Source organism: Capsicum annuum, unplaced genomic scaffold (genome assembly GCF_002878395.1).
Source record: "Capsicum annuum cultivar UCD-10X-F1 unplaced genomic scaffold, UCD10Xv1.1 ctg3390, whole genome shotgun sequence".
NCBI lineage: Eukaryota > Viridiplantae > Streptophyta > Magnoliopsida > Solanales > Solanaceae > Capsicum > Capsicum annuum.
The window spans coordinates 82866-110045 of NW_025840700.1; the positions used below are offsets into that span (position 1 = coordinate 82866).

General features: G+C 32.3%; 1 protein-coding gene across 1 annotated transcript; it reads left to right on the forward strand.

Moving 5' to 3' along the window:
- The first annotated feature begins 11658 nt into the window (after window positions 1-11658).
- Window positions 11659-21669, forward strand: LOC107865666 (DExH-box ATP-dependent RNA helicase DExH17-like). The gene is made up of 14 exons (XM_016711878.2): window positions 11659-11921; window positions 18855-18931; window positions 19033-19245; window positions 19407-19563; window positions 19639-19690; window positions 19865-19936; window positions 20113-20162; window positions 20267-20384; window positions 20473-20536; window positions 20617-20700; window positions 20776-20901; window positions 20981-21177; window positions 21255-21443; window positions 21535-21669. The coding sequence occupies exons 1-14, from the start codon at window positions 11659-11661 to the stop codon at window positions 21667-21669; spliced, it is 1797 nt and encodes a 598-aa protein (XP_016567364.2).
- Window positions 21670-27180: the final 5511 nt, after the last annotated feature.

Below are 27180 nucleotides of genomic sequence, written 5' to 3' on the forward strand. Positions count from 1 at the left end.
CATCTTCATCTAGTGCCCCTATACATAGGATCGGGCAGGATCATTTGGGTAGGCCTAGTTACCCGACATGTTAATAGTATGGTAGGACCCATCCTGGTGAGTGTTGGATGGGCAAAAAGGGTTGCTATAATTGTGGAAAGTTAGGCTACAGGATCAAAGAGTGTCTGTATGCTAAGAAAGGAAGTATAGACTTTCACCTTAATACTTAGGCTACTAACTCAGTAGCTCAGGCAGGTCACTAGTGGTGGTAAGCGCCAGAATCGGTTTTATCTTTTACCATCCCATCAGGAGTAGGAAAGTTCTCTAGATATTGTCACTGGTATGCTTTATTCCTTTCATATTGATGTGTATGTATTGTTAGATTTGGGTTCGAACCTCTCTTATGTAAATCTATTGATTTTTGTAAATTTTGGGGTAAGTCCTAAAAATCTCTCTAAGCCCTTCTCAGTTCTACCCTAGTAGGTTAGTTAGCTGTTGCTAGACGAGTCTATAGGGAATGTCCTATTACTTTCCTCCATAAGATCATACTAATGGACCTAATAGAGTTAGAGATAGTATATTTCAATGTTATTCTAGACATGGATTGGCTCTATTCATGCTATATATTAATAGATTGTCTCACCCACATAGTGAAGTCTTGGTTTCCAGATAAGGTGGGTTTCAAATGGGAGGGTAGTTTTATGTCTCCCAAAGGTTATTTCTTATCTTATCTTAAGGCTAGAAATTTAATATGAAAAGGGTGTATCTACTATTTAGTTAGAGTCAAATATACTAAGTCTGAAGTCCCGATAGTTCAATCAGTCTGGTTAGTAAATGAGTTTCTAGAGGTTTTCCCAGAAGATCTGCGAAAGGTACCTCCAGATAAAGAAATAGAATTTGGTATTGATCTTCTTTCTGATACTCAACCCATCTTCATCCCTTCATATCATATGTCTCCGACCAAATATAAGAAGTTAAAGGATTAACTTAAGGACCTCTTAAATAAAGGTTTCATCAGACCCAGTGATTCTCTATGCGGTGCTTTGGTCAATTTCATGCGCAAGGAAGACAACACTCTAAGAATGTGTATAGACTATAGACAGCTAAAAAATATTACCATCAAGAACAAGTATCCCATTCCTTGAATCAACGATATGTTTGATCAACTTCAGGGTGCCCAGTGGTTTTCCAAGATTGACATTAGGTCGGGATACCACTAGTTGAATATCAGGGAGCAAGACACTCCGATAACACCTTTCCAAACTAGGTAAGGTCATTTTGATTTTTTGGTTATGTCGTTGGACTAATGAATGCTTCTACAACCTTTATGGATTTGATGAACAGAGTCTTCAATCAATACTTGGACATGTTTTTCATTGTCTTTATAGAAGACATACTAGTGTAGTCTAGGAGTGGAGAGGAACATGCAGACCATTTGAGAATAGTGTTGTAGAACATCAAGGACAATCGACTATATATGATATTTGGTAAATGTGAATTTTGGTTGAAATCTATTACCTTCCTGGGGAATGTCATTTCAAGGGCTGGTATTCATGTAGATCCTTAGAATACTGATGCAGTGAAGAACTGGCCTAGACCCATCACTCCATCCAATAGCAAGAGCATTTTAGGTTTGGCTGGGTATTATAGAAGGTTGGTTTAAGGGCTCTCCTTTATAGATGCACCATTGACTGAGATGACCCTAAAAAGGTAAAGTTTATATAGTTTGATAAGTATGAGAAGATTTTCCAATAGCTGAAGAATAGATTGACTTCGGCTCCAGTGTTAGCTCTGCCAGAGGGGTTAAACGGATTTGTGGTGTATTGTGATACTTCTAGGGTTGGTTTAGGTTGTTTGCTAATGTAAAATGGGAGAGTAATATCTATGACTCCAGGAAACTTAAGGGTCACAAAAAGAATTACCTAACTCATGGCTTAGAGTTAGCTGTCGTGGTATTTGCCTTGGAAATTTTAATAAATTACCTCTATTGTGTGCATGTTGATGTTTTGATGGACCATAAGAGTCTTCAGTATGTATTTTCTCAGTGGAAGCTGAATCTTCATCAGAGATGATGGTTGGAGTTATTAAAAGATTATGACATAAATGTACTTTATCATCTGAGTAAGGATAACGTGGTGGAAGATGCACTAAGTAGGGTGTCTATGGGTAGTGTGTCTCATGTGAAAAAGGAAGAATGACAGTTGGCTAAAGAAGTGTAAAGGTTGACTTATTTGGGAGTATGTTTGCTCGACACTGATGGTTTGGGAGTAAAAGTTCAGAAAGGTTCGGAATTATCTTTGGTAGTGGAAGTGAAGGAGAAACTATGAAATGATCCCATACTTAGACAAATATTAGAAGCAGTCCAGAATGTTGAGGTTTTCTCCAAAGGAGAGATGGTGTACTTTTCTATCATGGTAGGCTTTGTGTTCCAAATGTAGACTTGTTAAGGGAAAGGATACTAGCCGAGGCTCATGGTTTGAGGTATTATATTCATCCGGGTGCTACAAAGATGTACCACAACTTGCGAAAAATTTATTGGTGGAATGGTATTAAGAGTGACATAGCAGAGTTTGTGGCAATGTGTCCCAATTGCCAGCAAGTTAAAGTTGAACACTAGATATCGAGTGGTATGCTATAGGAGATCATTTTCCCTACTTAGAAGTGGGAAGTAGTGAATATGGATTTCATCACAGGATTGCCTTATACAAGACATCAACAAGATTCAATTTGGGTCATAGTAGATCGAACGACTAAATCAGCTCATTTCTTAAAAGTCAAGACTTCAGATACCATGGAAGATTATGCCAAAATGAATATTTTCAAGTTGGTAAGGCTTCATCGGATACCTTTATCTACTATTTCATAGTTTTGGCAGCCTTTTAGGAAAAACCTTGGTACAAAGGTTAAGCTTGGTACTGTTTTTCATCCACAAACCGATGGTCAGGATGAACACATAATTCAGACGTTAGAATACAAGCTAAGGGTGTGTGTTTTAGACTTTAAAGAAGTTGGGATGACCAGCTACCCTGGATAGAGTTCGTTTATAATAATAGTTACCATGCTAGCATTTAGATTGCTCTATTTGAGCCATTTTACGAGCATAGGTGCAGATCATCTATAGGATGGTTTGAGATTGGTGTAGAAGCTTTGATTGGGCCAGACTCTATTCTTAAAACTATGGAAAAGGTTTAATTGATTCGTGAGAGATTGAAAACTGTTCAGAGTTTTCAGAAGTGATATGTAGATATAAGAAGGAGAGATCTCAAGTTTGAAGTTGGGGAATGGGTATTCTTGAAAGTGTCGCCTATGAAGGGGATAGTGAGATTCGGAAAGAGATGGAAGCTGAGTCCCCAATTTGATGGCTTGTATGAGATAGTAAGATGTATAGAAGAGGTGGCTTAAGAATTGGATCTTCCATCAAAATTAGTTGTGGTTCACCCAGTGTTCCATATCTTGATACTTAAGAAGTGCATTAGAGAGCTATCCTTAGTAGTTCCCCCAGGGAGTATTGGGGTTAAAGATTACTTGACGTATGAGGAGATTCTTGTGGAGTAACTTGATAGGCAGGTCCAAAGGCTAAGGAATAAGGAAGTAGCGTCAGTAAAGGTTCTTTGAAAAAACCAATTGTATGAAGAGGCCACTTGGGAAGATGAAGCAGACATGATGACCAAGTATCCTCATCTCATTTCTTTCAACTCAGTTCCTACTAAAGGTAAATAGTTATTTTTAGCTAAAACTCTCTCTTTAAGTCTTTTTAAGTATTCTTAAGTCATATCCTATGTTGTGAGTAATTGGATCCTTGTGATTGATATAAGTTTGGATATAAATTTGGTGTTGACATGTTGATTGTTTTCCAGATCATAAATGAATCACACTTGAGGATGAGTGTTTCCAAGGGGGAGAAGTTGTAATACCTTATGTCTAAAAGACACTATTCATCATACGAATCACCCCCTTGAGTCGTACATATACCATATGAGTCAAAATAGTGAGTTGTACCTATGGAAGTGTAGAGTAGTTAAATTCTATTGTAGATACGAGTTGACCCAGGAAATCGTCAGAGCATAGTACGAGCCGTATAAAGTGAAGTCATGATTTCAAGAGTGTAGGCTCCCTAAGATTGTGTTCAGTTGATGAGTAGGGGATATAAGTCGTAATGAGATGATACTATTCATAGGTTTAGACTCGTATATTGACTAGTGTATACCATCTTTGATCCTGCCAAGCATACAAGTCATGAGGCTAACTCGTATCTTCACAATAAGAGTTGTATGGTTCACTTAATGCAACTGGTGATTAAATTCTGTAATGTTTAGTTAATGGGACTTTTGTTCTTTTCCACTCTTATAATTCCTAACCCATGACTTATACCCAAGAGAGGCATCACTTTCCTCACCCTTTCAATCAATTACAACGTATTTCCTTCTCTGTCTTCATGAACATCAAGATTAAGGTTTCTCTAATCAAGTCATCTTTAAAGTTCTCGTCACAAGTCAAGCTATTCCGGCTATGTGGGGTTTTATGAACAAGGATATTCTTCATCCTTGTGTGCAAAAATAAGCATGAAATTAGATTGAATTTACATGTTTTATACTAGGGTTCATCCCTCAAATTCTCATATATTGAAGCATATCATTATCTTGTGATTTTAAGGCTAAAGATGCTTAAAAGTTTCATATATACATGTTTTGAACTTTAAGATTGATATTGTGATTTGAGTTTCATTACCTTGATGTGGATTCTGATAAAAGATTTCTATATGGGTGTTGAGCCTTCTATTTTGTTATAAGTTCTATGGAAGAAAGTAAGTGTTTCAAGATTTAGGACAAAGTATTAACTTTGCAATAAAGTTTAATGCTTTTAAGGTTCCATTCTTATGCAATATAACATGATTTAAGAAAGCTTGATCCTTTGATGTAAAGATAAGGAATGCAATCTACAACTTGTTCATCTTGATTATGATTTAATGTAAAGAGAAGCATAATTGGCTTTCAGTCTATAAACCCTTATTTTATTTTAAGGTGGATTTCTTAGGTATGAGCATATATGTATTCTGGGAGTAGTATCTAGCACCGAGAAGGGAATGCAAATGAGTGTATCCTAAATTCCTGGAACTATGAGCCACCGTAGGTTAAGCTTTTTTCAAATATTGATGAAGTATAGTGATCACATAAGTTAAGGTTCTATTCCAATGGCAAGGGTAGAACAACTCTCCCCAACGTAGGTAAAATATTGGATTCTATAACAGCTCGGTTTATGTTAGTTAGAAAAATCTCCCATAAAAAAAAATGGAAGTTAAGATTTTAGAAACTAAGTGTTATGGCTCACTAAGTTTATCCTTATTATTCATTATCCATGTTTTATGATCTTGTAGACTTCAGATTTACTGAAGTTCAAGGTGAGTCATTTACTCTTATTATGCATCTTTTTAAAGTTTACATGTATATTCGGTGTTTGTTTTACTTATGCATTCACCCCCCATATACTCATTACATTCCAGAGGTAGTGACCTACATATATGTCTATGTTCTACATTTTCTTATAACGTAGGTTCTAGTGCTTGTTTCCAGCAGCACGATTACTACGGGCATCATCACCTACATCCCAACTTTTGATGAGTCCTCATAGTATAAGGACCTAGCTTATTAGCCATCTGTTCATTGATGAAAGTATTTTAGTTATTTTATTTCATTTATGTTTGAGTAAGGTGGGGTCTATCCCAGTGGCTTTCTAGTAGAAGTAGAGACTTGTCAGACTTTGTATGTTTTAAGTTCAAAGAGTTTGTTTAAGGTTTCCCGGTTAAGGACTTAAATTAAGCTATGGAATTGTATACCTTTAATTTCTATATATGTTAGCTTACTTTTCATGTGAGATTCAAGCTAAACAGATATCATGGGTTTGGTTAGGGTTATTCGTAGTCTTAAGCACCGTTGTGACGTCCAGGGTGTACTTCGGGGGCGTTATAGCCCAGTTTTGGGTCGTGACTTATATCTCTTTGTCCTTCCCATCCTTGCTCTTACCGTTACCAATGTCTGGTTGTTGCTTGTGCTCCTCATAACCTTCACTTATTTCTTATAAATTAGTATAAAGTTAAAAAAAAGGATCGATTTCATTATGTTAATAACTAATACACCAGTTATGATGTTTTCTTTCCTTGATACTCTTCTTCCTTGATTCCATTAGCATTAGTTTTTAGGTTTACTAGAATATCATCCTCTTCTTCCCCTTCTTTTCTTTTACTTTTTCTCTCCTTTACTAAAGGGCCATGGCTTAAATTTTTAGAACAACACCCATCCACGTCCAAAGTATCTATAGAATCACCCGACTCATCAAATATAGTGACATTAAAATGAGAACGAGCATTGTTTTTGAACTCCAAAATGTGACTAAGCTGTATTGAGTAATAGTTAACGAACTCCTACCATCCGTGGGCTAGCCAAATTCGGCCTTCAAACTGTTCCACTTCAACCTCCTATGTGTGTCCACTGGAAACCTCAAGATACACAAGGTTAAGCATGTTCTTACAATATTTGTTGGAAAACTCTCCAGGAATCGTCTGTGTGCAAAGGAAGTCTAAGTTCAATTTCATAATAAAGATAGTCATGAACCTATATAATTTGTAGTAGACTCATGCACACTCAATTTTTTGTTTGACCTATGTTAAATTATCTTACATTGATTGTGAGAATGAGTTCTTGATGTTGCACAATTCTCACCTCTAGCAAGCTTCTACTTGTAAATAAGGCCAAATATTCAATTTTACAAGGTACCAAAGTAAGACACTTCCTTATGTATACACACACACATATATACATACATATATATATATACATACGCACATACACATACGCATATATATATTCAACTTGTACCTACTACCGCCTACCAACACATCCTTATATTTCATTTTTATCAAATGTTAAATTGTTGTTATATGTTGACGCTGCAAGCCTTCAAATGCCTAGTCATAGGTGTGAACAAAACAAGGGTATGAAAATTAATTAGTTATCTTACATGGATTTGAGAAATTCTTATTGACTTATACTACTAATTAATGAATTTAAGTTCATGGTTAACAGGGAAACAAAGTCTGATGTACTAACACAGAATTCAAAATTCGTTAGTGAATTCATGCTTTAAAAAGAAGTTTGTATGCACACAATTTTGACCCTCCCAAACTTTGTATTTAAAGTTCTATCCCATTCATCACATTCTTACCATGCATAGTCCCTTATCTAACAATTCCTTCAAAAATTTAAAAAAAAAAAAAAACATAACAACCTAATTAACATAACAACCTAATATTCCCACACATACGCACAAAGCTTTGTCACCGAAGGAGAGAAAATAGTAACAATAGAAACACATAGACAGACATAGAAAAACAAAGTGATGGGAGACAGAAGGATATTAGAGAAAGGAGAAGATGAAGAACAGTAGCCTACTCCTCCATTTTTTTGATAAACAACCATCTCGTCCTTACTTTACAAAAAAAAACCACCCCCCAAAAAACGAAAACCAGTGATCAAGCACCCTAAAGCTCCAAATACCGATCAACTTCGATAAAACCCATCGATAAACCCATCCCACCAAAAAATTAAACCAACTCATCATTTTCCAACACTGTCCGAGCTCGCCAAAGCTCTCCGATGCAACAACCACCCAACTCACTCTGGTTTCAATTGAAATTCACCCAAAAATGATCAAAATAGACCACAAGAAGAATATACACGTAGAATTTAAAAATGAGCAGTTAAGTTTTTCATTCAAATCTCATTTGTGCAAAAATCAATTATGGGTTTTCAATATTTTGTAATTTTTTATTTAGAATAGTGAAAAACAAAAATGAGTCCGGATAAAACTGACATTATTCGATATCGGTGTCCGAATTGAGGTTCTTATGTTCTTGGTTTCCAATGAGGCTCCGTTTACAACAGTTTATCCAACTATTGTAGTGATCTCAGGAGATTAATTCCAATTGAAAAAGCATTGAGATCTATTTCTCCTCTCATTCTTAAATTTATTTCAAATTTTTATTGTTGTCGGGCTATGATTGGTTTGAATGAACTGTATGTTATAACATGTTTGTGTTGGATGTATGTCGTTAATTGTGAATTTGGACTTTGAAATACTTAAAAAAGAAAGAATGATTTGATAATTGAAAATTGTTTATGGGATAACTGGAATTGTGGGTGGGGATTTTGAATTGACAAAATTGGTTATGAATTACTTGTTTAATTTACTCTTGTATTTATTTTAATATATTCATAATTAATAGCAACACTTAGGTCGAGGTTGGGTAGGAAAACTTAGGATTCGATATTGGAAGGTATTTGAATATCTTGTTTGTATATTTGCTTTATCATTTTGACTCCAAATGTATTCATTTTGCCTAGGAATACCCCAAAGTCATATGTATCCATTTACTGGGGAATTCCCCTTGAGATTCTGTACTTGGTGGCTATTCATGAACAAGGCCTGGGATGTCCAGTAAAAAGCATAGCATAGAATAGGATAAACTAGAATAGGTTTATCTTTTTGCACTTTTTTTGTCTTGAATTGTATAATCGGGCTAGACTTTACTCTCATTTAGTGCTCTTGTTTGTTGGTTGGTTGGTTTTGCTTGTGTGATTTTTGTGAGTTTATTCACCTTACAGTGTCAAATAACCAATACGAATCAATGAAGCGACTGTGTTCAAACTACAGGATCGAGAAGTGTCTAACACCTTCCCCGCGAGCAAAAAAATTCCTTCAATGGAATCTCTATTTGCTAACCAGTATTTTAAGAGTCAAAGTTTTTAAAAGAAATTTTTTAAGGTGACTTGGCACACCAAATTCATGTCAAGTTTTGACTCTGATTTTTAACTCTAAATTATTTGTCGAAACATTTTCAGTCACTTCTAATAATTGAAAACTCTTTCAAACTTTAGAATTAATTTTTTTGGTAAAAAAAGGAGTGTGACATCTCTGACAACTCTGTTGGAGAATTTTAGAATTCAAGATTCATTGTTGATTTGTATCAGCTTATTTTTACACTATATGTGTATAGACACCTTGTATGTGTTATTGTTCTATCATTGTTCGATGCCTACATGCTATTTGTTTAGATTTTTTCTTTATTTTTTATTTCTTTATATTTTTCACCATATGCATTATCTTGAGTCATTTATTTCAAAATAAGTCTTGTAGTACACGTCGTCTGAACCTTCATTGAGTCCTTTTATTAGGGGGAGCCATCGAGCAGTATGAAGTGGGTGAAAAGCAACCGTAGCCACCATCAATCATATGGTCCCCTGAAAAGCCTTGGTAGTTGAACCCTAGCCTAAGTCGGCCTTTAGGTCATTCTTGTTTTCTTCATGTTGAGATTAGCGAGATCCATTTGATCCCTTATAGGAGACTTATCCATAGGCTTCCCTATGTACTACATGGAACATCTTTGATTGTAAAAAGGTCATTTGATAAACTGATTTAGAGGGCATAAAAGTTTCGTAATTTGTAGTTCTCCATGGCTTTTGTTTGAACAATCTAAACATTTAAAAAATATATATATATTCCATGCTTTTCTTAAAAAACAAAAAAATAAAAAAGAATTTCCTTTCTCTCCTTTAGCATGCATTCATAACTTAAATACCAAGTTTATAATGGAATTCTGAACATGAGACTAATTCTAAGTTTGTAACCGAAGTCTGAACATGAAACTGAAAAGCTTAAGGAGAACTGTTACCTTAAGCTAAATCTAAGTTAGCGGAGAAGAGGTGAGGATACTTGGTACGCATGTCTGCTTCTGATTCTCAAGTATCTCCCTCAATGGATTGATTTCGCCAAAGAGCTTTGACCAGAGGGACTTCTTTGTTCCTCAGCCTGCGAGTCTGATAGTCTAGGATTTTGACCGAAATCTCTTCATAAGAGAGGTTGTTCTGAACATCTATGCTCTGAATAGGGACTACAACTGCTAGGTCACCTATGCACTTCTTGAACAAAGAAACATGGAAGACTGAATGAACTGAGGCTAAATCTAAAGGTAATTCGAGCTCATAAGCTACCTTGCTAAATCGACTGAGAATTTTGAAGGGATCGACATATCAGGGACTGAGCTTTCCCTTCTTGCTGAACCATTTCACTCCCTTCATGGGAGATATCTTTAGATAAACATAGTCACCAACCTCGAACTTGAGGTCCTTTCTATGCACATCTGCATAAGACTTCTGCCAGCTCTGAGCAACCCGGAGTCTTTCTTTGATCATTAAAATCCGATGATCTTCCTAGAATTCCTCTTGATAGGGAAATAAAGTTTAGGATTTATCTTCTACCGGATACCCATCCCATTTTCACTTCTCCTTTAAAATGAATCAAGCTAAGCTGAATGAAATTAAGAAGCAGTTCAATGATCTTCTTAATAAGGGTTTAATTCATCCTAGTGTTTCTCTATGGAGATGCTCATGTTCTTTTTGTGCAAAAGAAAGATGGGTCTATTTGAATGAGTATAGACAGTTGTCAGTTGAGTAAAGTGACAGTAACAAATAGGAACCCTCTTCCTAGGATTAATGATTTTTTCTATCAGCTTTAGGGTGCTTGATGTTTTTTTAAGATTGATCTTTGTTTAGGCTATAATCAGATGGAGATTAGGGAGGTTGATATTCCCAAGACTACTTTTCATACTCGGCATGGTCGTTATGAGTGTTTGGTTATGTCATTTGGGTTGACTAATGATTTGACTACTTTCATGGATCTTATTAATAGGGTGTTTTGCTAGTTCTTGGATTTTTTTTGTTATTGTATTCATTGATCACATCTTGGTGTACTCTAAGAGTGGGGAGGATTATGCCAATCATCTCTAAATCATGTTGTAGAGTCTTAAGGATGAAAAGTTGTATGATAAATTTTCGAAGTGTGAGTTTTGGCTAAATATTGTGACTTTTCTTGGTCATGTCGTTTCTATTAAGTGGATCAACGTGGATCTACAGAAATTTGAGGCAATTAAAAAGTGACCTTGATCTATGATTCCAACCAACATTATGAGCTTCTTGGGTTTGGCTGGGTATTATAGGAGGTTCGTGGAGAGTTTCTCAAATATTGTTATTGCATAGACAAAGTTAACTTAGAATAAGTTTATGTTTCTGTGGTCTGATAGTTATGAAGGGAGTTTTGAGAAGTTTAAGGATAAGTTGACTTCTTCACTAGTCTTGACCCTACCCGAGGGTACTGAGGGTTTTTTTGTGTATTATGATTCATCCCATGTAGGACTAGGTTGTGTTTTGATGAAACATGGTAAGCTTGTCTCCCATGCTACCAGGCAGCTTAAGGTTCTTGAGAGGAATTATCCGACTCATGATCTAGGGTTGGCGACTGTGGGTTTTGCATTAAAAATTTGGCACCATTATCAATATGGGGTGCATGTGGATATCAATTTAGACCATAACAGCTTGCAATATGTGTTTACTCAGAAGGAGCTGAACTAAGGCAGAGGTGATGGCTTGAATTGCTCAAGTATTATGACATGCACCTTCACTACCATCCCTTTAAAGCTAATGTTGTTATTGATGCTCTTAGAAAGTTGTCTATAGGGATTCTTTCTCATGTTGCAGAGGAGAAAAGGGGTTGGTGAAGGATATTCGCAAGTTATCTAATTTAGAAGCCCATCCCTTGGAATCTGATGATGGGGGAATGATTGTTTAAGAAATGGTTAAATCATCTCTTTGTGCTGAGGTGAATGAGAAACATGTTTTGGATCTAATACTTATACATATTAAGGATGATGTGGGTCAACAAAAGGTTATGGCTTTCAAGAATGAGGGAGATGGCATCTTGAGGTATCAAGGAAAGTTGTGTGTTCTTGGCGTTGATGGGATGCAAGAAAGGATTTTAACTGAGGATAATAAGTCCAAATATACAACTTATCTAGAGTTGACAAAAATGCACAATGACTTGAAGGATATCTACCGGTGAAATAATATGAAAAGAGATATGGCAAAATTTGTGGCTAAGTGTATGGTTTGTCAGCAAGTTAAGGTTGAACACTTGAGGCCTAGTGCAATGTCTCAAGAGATAGGGTTGCCCATATAGAAGTTGGAGATTATCAATATGGATTTCATTATGGGTCTTATACCATATCAAAATTAGTATGATTCTATTTTGGTTACTGTGGATAGAATGCCACAACCTGACCGGGGTTCATGTTGTAATGGGCATCCCAAGATTGACCAAGACTGGAGACCACCCCCGTTACCCAACCCAACCTCCAGCCGCCTGCACTAAGTTGGCTTAATATCGACCATGTAGCAAGATGGTGCAACAGCTTACATAAAAACCCTGGAATAGGATCACAACCATGACCAACCCCAACCGAGTCCAACCGTCCCATACCAACAATCAAACCATACCAAACTAATACCAAAACAAGGTCCATAAACCAGGGCGTAACCAAAGATGTTCCAAAACATAATAAAATTAAATCCAAAATAAAATAGGATGGAACAACCAACAATTTTATCCAATGATGTTAGCCTTTCAACTTATCCCAATGCCAAGGCTAACACTAATAGCGATCCTGCCCATTCCAACCCATAGAAGTACCACAAAGTCTCTAACCAAAAGAGTAATAAAATCTGGTTGGGACATGCCCCCAACCATAACCAAAACTAATATCCAAAATAAAATCGAAGCGTCTAGTAATATCCATAACATGAAATAGAGCCTTCTGAATAGATGGACGCTCACCACTTAAGTCCAAATGCTATCCCCGAGTCAATCACTATGTAGGAGTAATAGAGCAACTAGTTCTTGCATTGTGTGGGTATACAACCACCAGTAGATGGGTTAGTGGGTGAACACTATCATGATATCAGGATAAGGATAAAATAATGCCATTTATATAAAAAAAAAAATTAAAATCACCATATGCACACAACCATACATACATATATATATAACTATGCCGGGAAAAGGGAGCGGGTTTAGTAGGCCTTTAAAACCTTTACCTGGCTTGTGTAGCTTTACCATCCTAAACCACCCACGGGCTATATGAGTTCAACTCCCCCTGCTGAAAGGGCCCCAATACATGTAGACGTACGACCAGGGAAAAAAACCTTAGGATGACTAGTACATCACCCAAAATATAGTGTGACATCATGCATACAGTCACCAAGACCAACCTCACATTGGCAAATATGAGATTCCAATTTTTGTCCCCCTGGGACCTCTACCTTCCACGGCTTTGCAACACATCCCGCCATTATTGCCCAATTAAAACCAATTTAAAAATAACCAAACCATTATCCATTTATTAACCAAGGCCATCAATATTGGTATCATCATACTAATCCTTACTTGCAAGTATTATCCATAGCCAACCATAAATAGGTTTAAGGAGACTTTCAAGTGCCTTTCCATTTACCATATTAAACCACTTAGGGGATTCCATGTACCCCTCAAGCATAATCATTAGACATTTCCATTCCGATCCATTTAAACCATGCATAATTCCTTTACTAAGATTCAAAACAAGCAAGAGTTCCATTAAAAGTAGTCAATGCGATGGACATATCTACATAACTATTTTGTCAAACACATTGGGGGCATAATATGACCAAAACCAATTACCAATAAACTATACCCATGCAATCCAATTATCCAAAACCACCATTAATCATATAAAAGCATAATTAAAACCATGGGAAACCATAAACAACTATTTAATATCGAATGCCCCAATTCATATTTGCAAACCAAAATCATACAATCAATGAAATCATGAAAACATTCATAAAACTATGCCTTTAAGTAGAATTAACAACGAGGCAAGAGAACATGCCTTAACCTTAAACAAAGATGATGATGGAAAGAAATAACCAAGACAAGCCTCAAATTAATTCTCTAGTCTAAACCCTAGCTTCTCTTGCCCAAAAGCTTTTGAGAGAAATATAAAGTGTTTAGAAGATTTTTAAGTATTAATGATAGGAATAATCAGGTAAATAACCTTACAAATAGGTTAGAAGTTGTGGAACCTTATTAGGATAACTGAGGAAATATCAAGAATACCCCTCATAACTTGCATCAAAATCCAGTCATAGGGGTATGACTGACCCACACGAGTCATACCCTCTAATACGAGTGATACCCTCTACTCGTATCCTAGCCTCAACCTTTGGATCCAACACTGTCAAGAATACGACTCATCTAACCAAGTTGTATCAAAAGCATACAATTCTTACCTTTCATCCATATCCCTAGCAGATTGAAACCCAAGGAAAATTTAGACACTGTCCACCATACGAGTCCTGGGTATGACTTGTATAGTGGCTTACGGCTCATGGTGAGCCACTTGTACTCAGATCCAACTTAAGTAACAAGTCCAAGATTAAGTAAAGGAAACAGACGATCCATGCCCACCAATATGACTCATACGCCCAAGTCAAATCCATTCTAGTAACCAAAATCAATTCCACCAACCAACACTGATTTGTATGTATATATATATATATATATATATAAACTTTTGAATTCGTATGATATATATCGCATCCACAAGTGCATATTAACTTATAATAGAACACGTTCATTGTATTCTGATGAATTATCGGTTATATATTACATTATTATTCCTGTAAAACGTACTATAAAATATCGTCTGTCAAATACATACTATAAAGATTAGTTTTCATCTTTCAATTACATATACGGCAGATTTCAATGGTCTATCTCAACGGTGTATATATATATATATATATACACACAGACATATTCTTTATATAAAGATTATGCATATTAACGTCATTTAACGTATGTATAAAGGAACATATTTATTTTATATATTGTAATATAAGTAAAACATAAAGATTATGTTATACATAATTTGTATATTATATTTGATGTATTTTTTAGTGTAAGTTTTTTCATGTTAGATTGATTAATTTTAATATTATTATATCGGTTATTGACTACATGTAATCAGTATAATTTTAAAAAATAATAGTATATTAGATTATTTTTTAATAAAGTAAATATATTATATTATATTATATTATATTATATTATATTATATTATATTATATTATATTATATTATATTATATTATATTATATTATATTATATTATATTATATTATATTATATTATATTATATGTGTAATGTAATATATCATTTCTTACTAATAACAATAATTAGATTACATAAAGTTAATATACAACGTTTTATATAATTATTTTATAAAAATAATTATTTAGTTTTTATCTTTTTATATTTCCAAAACAAACCACATGTGGTTGGTTTTTAAATTTTTTATTAGTATTATTTAAATTAAAATCAACCAAATTTAAAAAACCGACCACTTGTGGCCAGTTTTTCGAAATATTTTTAAATTAATTTTTTTTAAAACCGACCACAAGTGTTCGGTTTTGTTATTTTTTTAAATTTTAATTTTAGAAAAATTTAATAATTAATATAAAAATAATTGAAATATTTATTTTGCTATTTTATAATTATAAAGCTACTACATGTGGTAGCTTTTTTTAATAAAAAAAATTTGAAAAAAATAAATTAAAAAACCGACCATAAGTGGTCGGTTTTTTCCGACCACTTTTTGTGGTCGGTTTTGGGTGGTCGGTTTTAAATTTTTAAAGTAAAAAATTAATAAATTTAATAAAATAAATTTCTAATGAATATTTTCTTAGAAATTGTGTTGGGTCAATATGTATCAAGTTAAAATGAAATAAAGAAAAATATATAGTAAAATTTCATTATCGTGAAAGATAAATACAATGCACTATCCAATAATATTTAATAATATCATATTTTGCATATGCAAATATAGCATCCCGTATTTAATTAATATACTATTCCAATGAATTATCGATGATTACTATTGGATATGATAAAATTATATTAATTTTTATAGTAATAGCATAATCAATCGCTCTTAATTAATTACATTTTGTTGAAGTTGTAGTTGTCTTGTCCAAGTGTTGAAGATATTGTTATTGTGGAATTTGGGAGTGACCGTGTGAAAATTATTGATATTCTTGAAGATTATTGTTGTAGTTCTTGGTGTTGTTGTTGTTGTTCTTGATGTTCATCACCACCTTTATATATTGTTGAAGATAAAGTGAATGCTAAATACAAAAAGTTGAAGGAAAAGGGTGTATTATTTGTTAATCTTGAAAGACACTACAACCAACAAAGACCTATTAATCAAGTCTCAACCACTTTCCAACCCTTTTCCATGATTTAAGGATCCATGTTTTAAGAAGTACAAGAAAGTCAAGTCTTGAAAACTTGAAATTGAAAAGTGCTCCAAGACTTGTTTGAATTTTCCTCCTTAAACAAATTTCACCAAAGTCCAAATTGAAAAATCGACCAAGACTTGAAATTGGACAACAAAAATTGTGTGGGATCGAGATTAATACGTGGCTGCCACATCATCACGTTTTACTGTTCACACAACATATTTAAGCTCAAATTTTAGATTTCTTAGTTTCCTTTTGTTGTTCCTTAGTTCCAGTTTGGTTGGTTTCAATACTAATTGGCAAACTGGTACTCATTTACTAGATTGTTAGTTAGTCTTTGTGTTCGTTCATTCGTATTAAGAGTTTGTTGTGTGCTTTTCTTTTTTGTGAATCAATTGTACCTTGTTGGTTCAAGTCCATAAATAAATTTTCTTTGCGTCAACTCAAATGAAAATCTATTTTGGATAAGAGTAGACTGGACCCTCAATCACTCACAAAGAACAAGCCGACTTTCAACACTTGTGAAATCAAGTGTGAGGTAAAAATCAAGAGTGAGAGTGTGGTGAGAAATTTTTGAGCTAACAAGTTTGTTTGTTTTGTTGTTCATTGTTGTCTTTTCTTTTATGTACCATGGCTTCCACCAATCTCGATGCCACGTTTGACCGCATCACCGACAATATTGAAGACATGAAATGGCACGTTAAAAGGCTACGCCAATTGGTATCCACACTTATCCCAAAAAAATCCAAAACCTAAGGTCCAAACACCTAGCAATGAGAGCTTCCCTAAGGAAGTTGCTGCCCAAATTTGTGAAGGACTTTTACAACGAGTTAAAGACGAACATATTCACGAACGTCAAGGTAAAATAGCTAACTCCTACACTTTGGTGCATGTGAATGATGAACGTGTGACTAATAAGCCATTGAGTGTAAGTAGTAGCTTACCTACATATGAGTCTATTGATTCCTTACCACTTGTGGATAATATATACATGTTGTGCGAGTAGATACACTAGTTGATCCTATAGATGACCGAATCGACTCTTCTAGTAAGATCGATTTGTGTCCACCTAGTATTGAAGCTATTGTGTTGAATGAAAGTACATCATCATGTTGTGTTGACCAACTTGTGTGTAAAACTTGCCCACCACTTGAGAATATGTATGATGTGATTAATGAATCTCAAGTGTATGAAGAAATTAAAGATGTTGATCAAGGACAAGGGCGTGAACCCGTGTTGTTGTAAAGATTCTAATGTTTGCTTGGCTCATAGGGTTAATCGCGTGCTTGACATATCTTTGAAACTTGATAATGATTTCTTAGAGATTGAAAGTTCCAAATCTGTCCACGGGTTAGATCATTCACTCTTTAGGTACTATATCTTATTTCGTAGTTTCCAAGTAAGAATTGTGTGTAAGGTTGAGTTGTAAATCATGCTTAGCACTAGACATTAAGTTTGAACAGTTGATGTCCATGAAGGTGGATGTGATTATTTCTTAGTTAATGATACTAGTTTTATGGAAGTGATCTAATAGGCTTGAACAATGCATGCAAGAGCTTAAGTTTATTTGATTCGTAATGAAGTATGATGTTGTATGTATGAAGTAGAAGTACGCCAAGGTGATATGAGGTTGCGGTATTTTTATAAGGCTATTACATGTTGTGTGTGGCTAGTGGTACCGTTGAGTTGCTAGGTGGAGAAAGACTAGTTAGATGGTATATGGTGTTCTAAATAGCCAAGTTAAGGAGTTTTGATTGATAATGTTGAGCCTTTTGATATAATCTTGATTCTCATAGTAGAAAGATATAAGTTTGGAGTTGCGATATTGGTAGGCTATGTCGGAAGTAGTATGATTCATCAAAGGCTTGGTGATATTTATGTTAAGTGTTAGTATCTAAGTTTGAATTTTTGAAGGTTGAACCGACAGAAATAAGAGTTGAGGCGCTAGAGGGTGTGCACTCCGACTATGGGGATACTCATGAAGATTCGAAGTTAGTAAGTGTTCAAGTATTATATGATGACTATTGGGGGGCTATAGAAAGATATAGTGTATCTCAAAAGGTAGTATTAGCAGTGGGTTTTCCCACTTCCAGTGTTGTTATTCGCGTTACGTTCTATTTAATTGCGTGTATTGTCTTATTCCAGACCCCAGAGTGCAGTTAGTGTGGTTTAGTTTTGAGTTTGGTAAGGAATCTCTCAAACATAAGATGATGGCTTAAAGCTAAGGGGGAGATGATAGAAGCTCTCAGATTTTAGTAGTAATGCGAGTATGATATAGAACATTAGAAGTCAGGGTGAGGCTCAACCCATTCTTATCTCAGTATTTTTCAGTTATCCTAATACATAGCTCATGCCTTACATTTCAGTTCCATGATCATAGTTCATGTTCATGCATATGATAGAGAATCATGTACTATTCCAGTTCCAAAATGAGAGTTCCAGTTCATTTCAGTAGTCAGAATCACATTCCATAAGTTATGAACTCCAAGTTGAGGTCATGCAGCTCATGACTCATGTACTCACGCTTTATAGTGTGCTCGATTTCCATAACTCATGGTGCAAGCCAAACGATTGGCGAGATTTAGCTTATAGCCAGGTATGCCCTTAACTCAAATCACTTTGATGAATCTATGATGTTGATTTGCTGTTCCTCAGGCCTCAGTTAAGTGTCAAGTCAACCCTTAATATATTGATGATACTGTTTGATTTTCTTTTCCAGCGCCTACAGAACTGTCTTTGGTAAGTATAAGAAGCTAGTTGCGCCATCATATACCTCCTTTTTTCAATTTACACACACTTTACTATGTCCTATATAACATGAAAATTTGTACAGATATCCTCATGCAACATTCTAGAGGAAAATCTGCTCTAGTTTTTTGTTCAACCAGAAAAGGAGCACAAGAGGCAGCACAACAGCTCTCTCAGACAGCTATGACCTATGGTCAATCAAATCCTTTTATCAAAAACAGAGAGCAACAGGAAAGGTTGAGGGAAGCTTCACTATCATGCAGTGACAAACAAATGCAGTCTTATATTCTTTATGGTGGTATGTACTATCCTTCCTACCGCTGTTGTGATCCTCTCAAATCCCTTGTTGAAACAAAAACGTGTCTTTCATTTTTCTCTTTTTTCCTTTGCGGTGGGAGGTTGAGTATATAGATGTATTGAGCGTAGACCTTGCAGATTATTGATATCTGTGTTATGCAGTTGGTTATCACAATGGTGGTCTTTCTATGAATGACCGCAACCTCATTGAAGGCCTATTTCTGAATGGTGACGTTCAAGTGCTGTGCACTACAAATACTCTTGCCCATGGAATTAATCTACCAGCACATACTGTTGTGATTAAATCAACTCAGTACTTGTAAGTCCACCAGCAATTATCTAATTTGTTCATAAGTTGGATGTCATCTTTGTAATTATATCATGTTCTTTTCAGCAATAAGGAAAAAGGGATCTACATGGAATATGACAGATCAACTGTCCTGCAGGCATGCTGCTCATCCTTGGGGTTTCTCTGCTAAGTCATTTGTATTCTGCAATACAAATTTGTACTCCTGTCTAGAATTCTGAGATGATGCTTTTGTTCATACTTGGAAACCTATGACTAAAGTAAAATTCTTCTTAGTTCCAAATAAGAGCTATATATTGTTCAACTATTGCAGATGTCAGGAAGAGCAGGCCGACCACCGTTTGATGACACAGGAGTGGTCATAATCATGACCAGAAAAGAAACTGTGAGTCTTCTATTGTGGTACAGATAAAGGTTCCCTGCTTATGAAAATTCGACTTAGAAAAAGTAATTTAATGTTTTCTTTTCTCTTATTTCCCCGCAGTCAGTAGCTAATATGCAGTACGTCATCTTGATCATTGCTGCTAAATTTCCTATCTGATCCCTTCTTTTGCATACTAGGTTCACTTGTACGAGAATTTATTAAGTGGATGCGAATTGGTGGAATCACAGTATGTATTTATTTATCTTGTTAGTTAGTGATGCTTTCTGATTTTGGGTGCATGCAAAAAGGACCGTCTAACCAAGAAATTGACTTGGTTTTCTTTCGCTTTAGATTGCTTCCATGTGTTACAGAGCACCTAACAGCAGAGATTGTTCAACTGACTGTGTCAGATATAACAGGAGCAATTGAATGGATGAAATGCTCATATTTGTATGTAAGAATGAAAAAGGTATATCATTCTGAGATGATTAATGGAGAATATGATCTATCTGCATGTCTGTAAAATTTATTCCTAATAATTTTCAGTCAAAATGTAGAATCCAGAGAAATATGGAGTAAGGAAAGGGCTAATTGGCAACCGTTTAGAGAGGCATATGCAAGGTGATCAATGACACTGGTAAACTATGAAGTTCTTTCAAGTTTATGTACCCATGTGTTCTCACTTAAAATATATTTTCCAGATATTTGTGTTCAGAATGTAAATGAGTTGTCAAGGTATCAATTGATTTGGACCGATGAAGATGGTTTCCTCTTAAAGCCTCTTGGTATCGAGATTTTAGAATGCAGTGTAGAGTAATATACATGTCGGAAATCTAAATTTCCACCTCTTGTATATGCAGAACCTGGAAAGTTGATGACGAAATACTATCTGAAATTTGACACGATGAAGCACATCATGCAAGCCCCTGGAAACTGTAGCATAGAGGATGCACTTCAAATTGTTTGCCGTGCTGAGGAACTTGGATGTATCTTCTCATACTCCACAAATTAAAACATTTGAGTTATTAAAACAAGTGTTATATCTCACTTTCCTGTAAAATGAAGGGATACAACTGAGGCGCAATGAGAAGAAGCTCCTGAATGACATCAACATTGACAAAGACAATCGGCTTCGCTTTCACATCCTTGGAGACAAAGCGAAAAGAAAAATGCGGGTCCAAACCAGAGAAGAGAAGATATTTGTTTTGGCAAATGACTGCCTGACAGGGGACCCTTTCATCCATGATTTATCCCTTAGCCAGGTTTTGTTATTAAGTTCATGTATTATATTACCATGCACCAAAACCATTGCTACGGCTAATAGTCTTTAATGATGTAGGATATGAACGCTGTATGTGCAAATGGATATAGAATTGTGAAGTGCATGAAAGAGTATTTCCTATACAGGAAGAACTATCGAGGAGCTTTGAGTTCAGCACTTCTAACCAAATCTTTGTATCAGAAGGTCTGGGATGACAGTCCATACTTGCTGAAACAATTACCTGGTATTGGAATGGTGACAGCAAAGGTTTGTCGTTTATATTGATCTGATAGTCCATGCTTTGGGAACAGACAAATTCCTAAGGTTTCTCCTGATTACACTTTATTTTCCTGCGCAGGCAGTGCATTCAATGGGAGTAAAATCATTTTCCTCACTCTCCGATGCAGATCCAAGGAAAATAGAGATGGTCACTGGCAGAAAAAATCCTTTTGGGAATCATATAAAAGAGTCAATAAATATTTTAGTTGAATAACCGATGTTTGAGGATGATTTACCCTTTTTTAGTGATAAACTAATGTGGTAGCTAGTAGCATGTGTGGATTGTATGGTAGTCTGCGGGGGAAGTGTTTGACTCAAATTTTTTTTTTTATTTATACAGAGTAACATATGTATCCTTAGATCATTGATTATTGTGTGTCAAGTTTCTGTCTTTTGTAATCTTATTATCCCTGTGTTGTTGAAACTCAAAGTCTAGTGAAGCCGTGTGAGGCCTATTTTGATTCACTAGCAACTTATTGTCCATTTTATTGGTTCTTGTGTTGGATGGAACTGGGGGTTTAGAGGCATAATGGCAAGAAAAGTGGTAAGGGTGATTTATTGAATGTATATATAGCCGAATCTTTTGTCATGAGATTGAGTTTGTATTAAAGTGATACGTCCTTGTGTGCTAGTTTAGCAGAAGGTAAGAAGGAGTAATTAGGTAAGGTGAGTCGTTGTTTGCTCGAAGTATGAAAATGGCTAGATTAGCCAGTAAGTTATAATTATAGACACAAGGTTGTTTGTGGTCCAATGGACCGTCAGAAGCCACCGTTGCACATAACCAGTGGGACCAGTTTCTACCCAGGTCCGACGGCAGGGCCCAACGAACCGTCGCAGGTCCGACAGACCATCGGAATCCACCGTCGCACCTTATGTTCAGTGTTTCCAGGTCGTTTTAATAGGGGTATTTTGGTCATTTAACACCTGCATATATATACCCAATTATACACGATGTTAGCCATTTGGTTCATTACAATTTCACAAACAAGATTAGGGTTTCTCTCCAACCTTAATTCCCAAGAACAAAATCCAATCTTCTTCAAGAACTAAAGGATTTCCAATTCTTCATGTTCAAGAACATCATCCCAGGTATGCATAGTGTTCATTCATGGACTTCTTTCATCTATGAAGTCCAAGAATCCTTTTTTCTAAACTCAAGTTATGGATTTTCCATATGTTTTCATGATTGGGATTCTTTCCTTTTTTACAATTTCTTAATTCTAATTTTTTATCTAACATATTCAAAAATTATAAAATTTAAAAAGATCATAAATTTAAAAATATCTTTTATTTTTAAAGTTTTATAAAAAATTAAAACTAATTAAATAAATTAAAACGAATGAAGTATTTATTGTAAATTTGATTTTTTTTTAGGTCAAAATTGTTTAATTGGTTTGGTGTTCCCTTTCTATTTAGTACTCCAATTTAATTTATTTATATTACTTTTCTTTTCAGTTCATTTCAAATTTATTTGCAAAATATTTTTTTCCTTTTTGGTGTTCCCTTTTTATTTGTCTCTCCAATTTAATTTATTTATGTTACTTTTATTTAGATTCATTTCAAAATTTTATTTACGAAATATCTTCTTTCCTTTTTTACAATTTCTTAATTCTAATTTTTTATCTAACATATTTAAAATTATAAAATTTAAAAAGATCATAAATTTAGAAATATCTTTTCTTTTTTAAAGTTTTATAAAAAATTAAAACTAATTAAATAAATTAAAACGAATGAATTATTTATTGTTAAGTTGATTTTTCTTTAGGTCAAAATTGTTTAATTGTTTTGGTGTTCCCTTTCTATTTAGTACTCCAATTTAATTTATTTATATTACTCTTCTTTTCAGTTCATTTCAAAATTTAATTGCAAAATATTTTTTTTCCTTTTTGGTGTTCCCTTTTTATTTGTCTCTCCAATTTAATTTATTTATGTTACTTTTATTTCGATTCATTTCAAAATTTTATTGGCGAAATATCTTCTTTCCCTTTTTAAAATTTCTTAATTCTAATTTTTTATCTAACACACTTAAAATTATAAAATTTCAAAATATCATAAATTTAAAAATATCTTTTATTTTTTAAAGTTTTATAAAAAAATTAAAAATAATTAAATAAATTAAAATGAATAAAGTATTTATTGTTAAGTTATTGTTTTTTAGGTCAAAATTGTTTAATTGTTTTGGTGTTCCCATTCTATTTAGTACTCCAATTTAATTTATTTATATTATTCTCATTATCAATTTATTTCAAAATTTATTGGCAAAATTTTTTTTTTCCTTTCTGATGTTTCCTTTTTATTTGTCTCTGTAATTTAATTTATTTATGTTTCTTTTATTTTGATTCATTTCAAAATTTTATTTGCGAAATATCTTCTTTCCTTTTTTAACAATTTCTTAATTCTAATTTTTTATCTAACATATTTAAAATTATAAAATTTAAAAAGATCCTAAATTTAAAAATATCTTTTATTTTTTAATGTTTTATAAAAAAATTAAAACTAATTAAATAAATTAAAACAAATGAAGTATTTATTGTTAAGTTGATTTTTTTCAGGTCTAAATTGTTTAATTGTTTTAGTTTTCTCTTTCTATTTAGTACTTCAATTTAATTTTTTTTATATTACTCTTCTTTTCAGTTCATTTCAAAATTTATTTGCAAAATATTTTTTTTCCTTTTTGGTGTTCCCTTTTTATTTGTCTCGCCAATCTGATATATTTATGTTACTTTTATTTTGATTCATTTTAAAATTTTATTTGCGAAATATCTTCTTTCCTTTTTAACAATTTCTTAATTCTATATTTTTATCTCACATATTTAAAATTATAAAATTAAAAAAGATCATAAATTTAAAAATACCTTTTATTTTTTGAAGTTTTAAAAAAAATTAAAACTAATTAAATAAATTAAAATGAATGAAGTATTTATTGTTAATCTGATTTTTTTTTGGGTCAAAATTGTTTAATTATTTTGGTGTTCCCTTTCTATTTAGTACTACAATTTAATTTATTTCTATTACTCTTCTTTTCAGTTCATTTGAAAATTTATTTGAAAAATATTTTTTTTCCTTTTTGATGTTCCCTTTTTATTTGTCTCTCCAATTTAATTTATTTATGTTACTTTTATTTCGATTCAATTCAAAATTTTACTTGCAAAATATTTTCTTTCCTTTTTCACAATATCATAATTCTAATTTTTTATCTCACATATTTAAAATTATAAAATTTAAAAAGATCATAAATTTAAAAATATCTTTTATTTTTTAAAGTTTTATAAAAAATTAAAAATAATTAAATAAGTTAAAACGAATGAAGTATTTAATGTTAAGTTGATTTTTTTTAGGTCAAAATTGTTTAGTTGTTTTGGTGTTCCCTTTCTATGTAGTACTCCAATTTAATTTATTTATATTACTCTTCTTTTCAGTTCGTTTCAAAATTTATTTGCAAATTTTTTTTTTCCTTTTTGGTGTTCTCTTTTTATTTGTCTCTCCAATTTAATTTAATTATGTTACTTTTATTTTGATTGATTACAAAATTTTATTTGCGAAATATCTTCTTTCCTTTTCTACAATTTCTTAATTCTAATTTTTTTATCTAACTTATTTAAAATTATAAAATTTAAAAAGATCATAAATTTAAAAATATCTTTTATTTTTTAATGTTTTATAAAATATTTAAAACTAATTAAATAAATTAAAATGAATGAAGTATTTATTGTTAAGTTGATTTTTTTTTAGGTAAAAATTGTTTGAATAAATTAAAACGAATGAAGTATTTATTGTTATGTTGATTTTTTTTTAGGTAAAAATTGTTTAGTTGTTTTGGTGTTCCCCTCTATTTAGTACTCTTATATAATTTATTTATATTACTCTTCCTTTTAGTTCATTTCAAAATTTATTTGCAAAATATTTTTTTTCCTTTTTGGTGTTCTCTTTTTATTTGTCTCTCCAATATAATTTAATTATGTTACTTTTATTTTGATTCATTACTAAATTTTATTTGCAAAATATCTTCTTTGCTTTTTTACAATTTCTTAATTCTAATTTTTTATCTAATATATTTAAAATTATAAAATTTTAAAAGATCATAAATTTAAAAATATCTTTTATTTTTTAATGTTTGTAAAAAAAATTAAAACTTATTAAATAAATTAAAACGAATGAAGTATTTATTATTAAGTTGATTTTTTTCAGGTCAAAATTGTTTAATTGTTTTGGTTTTCCCTTCTATTTAGCACTTCAATTTAATTTTTTTTATATTACTCTTCTTTTCAGTTCATTTCAAAATTTATTTGCAAAATATTTTTTTTCCTCTTTGGTGTTCCCTTTTTATTTGTCTCTCCAATCTAATATATTTATGTTACTTTTATTTCGATTCATTTCTAAATTTTATTTGCAAAATATCTTCTTTCCTTTTTAACAATTTCTTAATTCTAATTTTTTATCTAACATATTTAAAATTATCAAATTTAAAAATATCATAAATTTAAAAATACCTTTTATTTTTTGAAGTTTAAAAAAAAATTAAAACTAATTAAATAAATTAAAACGAATGAACTATTTATTGTTAATCTGATTTTTTTTTAGGTCAAAATTGTTTAATTATTTTGGTGTTCCCTTTCTATTTAGTACTACAATTTAATTTATTTCTATTACTCTTCTTTTCAGTTCATTTGAAAATTTATTTGCAAAATATTTTTTTTCCTTTTTGATGTTCCCTTTTTATTTGTCTCTCCAATTTAATTTATTTATGTTAAGTTTATTTCGATTCATTTCAAAATTGGATTTGCGAAATATCTTCTTTTGTTTTTTACAATTTCTGAATTCTAATTTTTTATCTAACATATTTAAAATTATAAAATTTAAAAAGATCATAAATTTAAAAATATCTTTTATTTTTCAAAGTTTTATAAAAAATTAAAAATAATTAAATAAATTAAAACGAATGATGTATTTATTGTTAAGTTGTTTTCTTTTTTAGGTCAAAAATGTTTAATTGTTTTGGTGTTCCCTTTCTACTTAGCACTCCAATTTAATTTACTTATATTACTCTTCTATTCAGTTCATTTCAAAATTTATTTGCAGAATATTTTTTTTCCTTTTTGATGTCCCTTTTTATTTGTCTCTACAATTTAATTTATTTATGTTACTTTTATTTTGATTCATTTCAAAATTTTGTTTGCGAAATATCTTCTTTCCTATTTTACAATTTCTTAATACTAATTTTCTATCTAACATATTTAAAATTATAAATTTAAAAATATCTTTTATTTTTTAAAGTTTTATATAAAATTAAAATTAATTAAATAAATTAAAACGAATAAAGTATTTATTGTTAAGTTGATATTTTTAGGTCAAAATTGTTTAATTGTGTTGGTGTTCCCTTTCTATTTAGTACTCCAATTTAATTTAATTTATATTACTCTTCTTTTCTGTTCATTTCAAAATTTATTTGCAAAATATTTTTTTTCCTTTTTGTAGTTCCCTTTTTATTTGTCTCTCCAATTTAATTTATTTATGTTACTTTTATTTTTATTCATTTCAAAATTTTATTTGCGAAATATCTTCTTTTCTTTTTTTACAGTTTCTTAATTCTAATTTTTTATCTAACATATTTAAAATTATCAAATTTGAAAAGATCATAAATTTAAAAATATCTTTTATTTTTTTAAATCTTTATAAAAAATTAAAACTAATTAAATAAATTAAAACCCCCTGAACCCTAAACAAC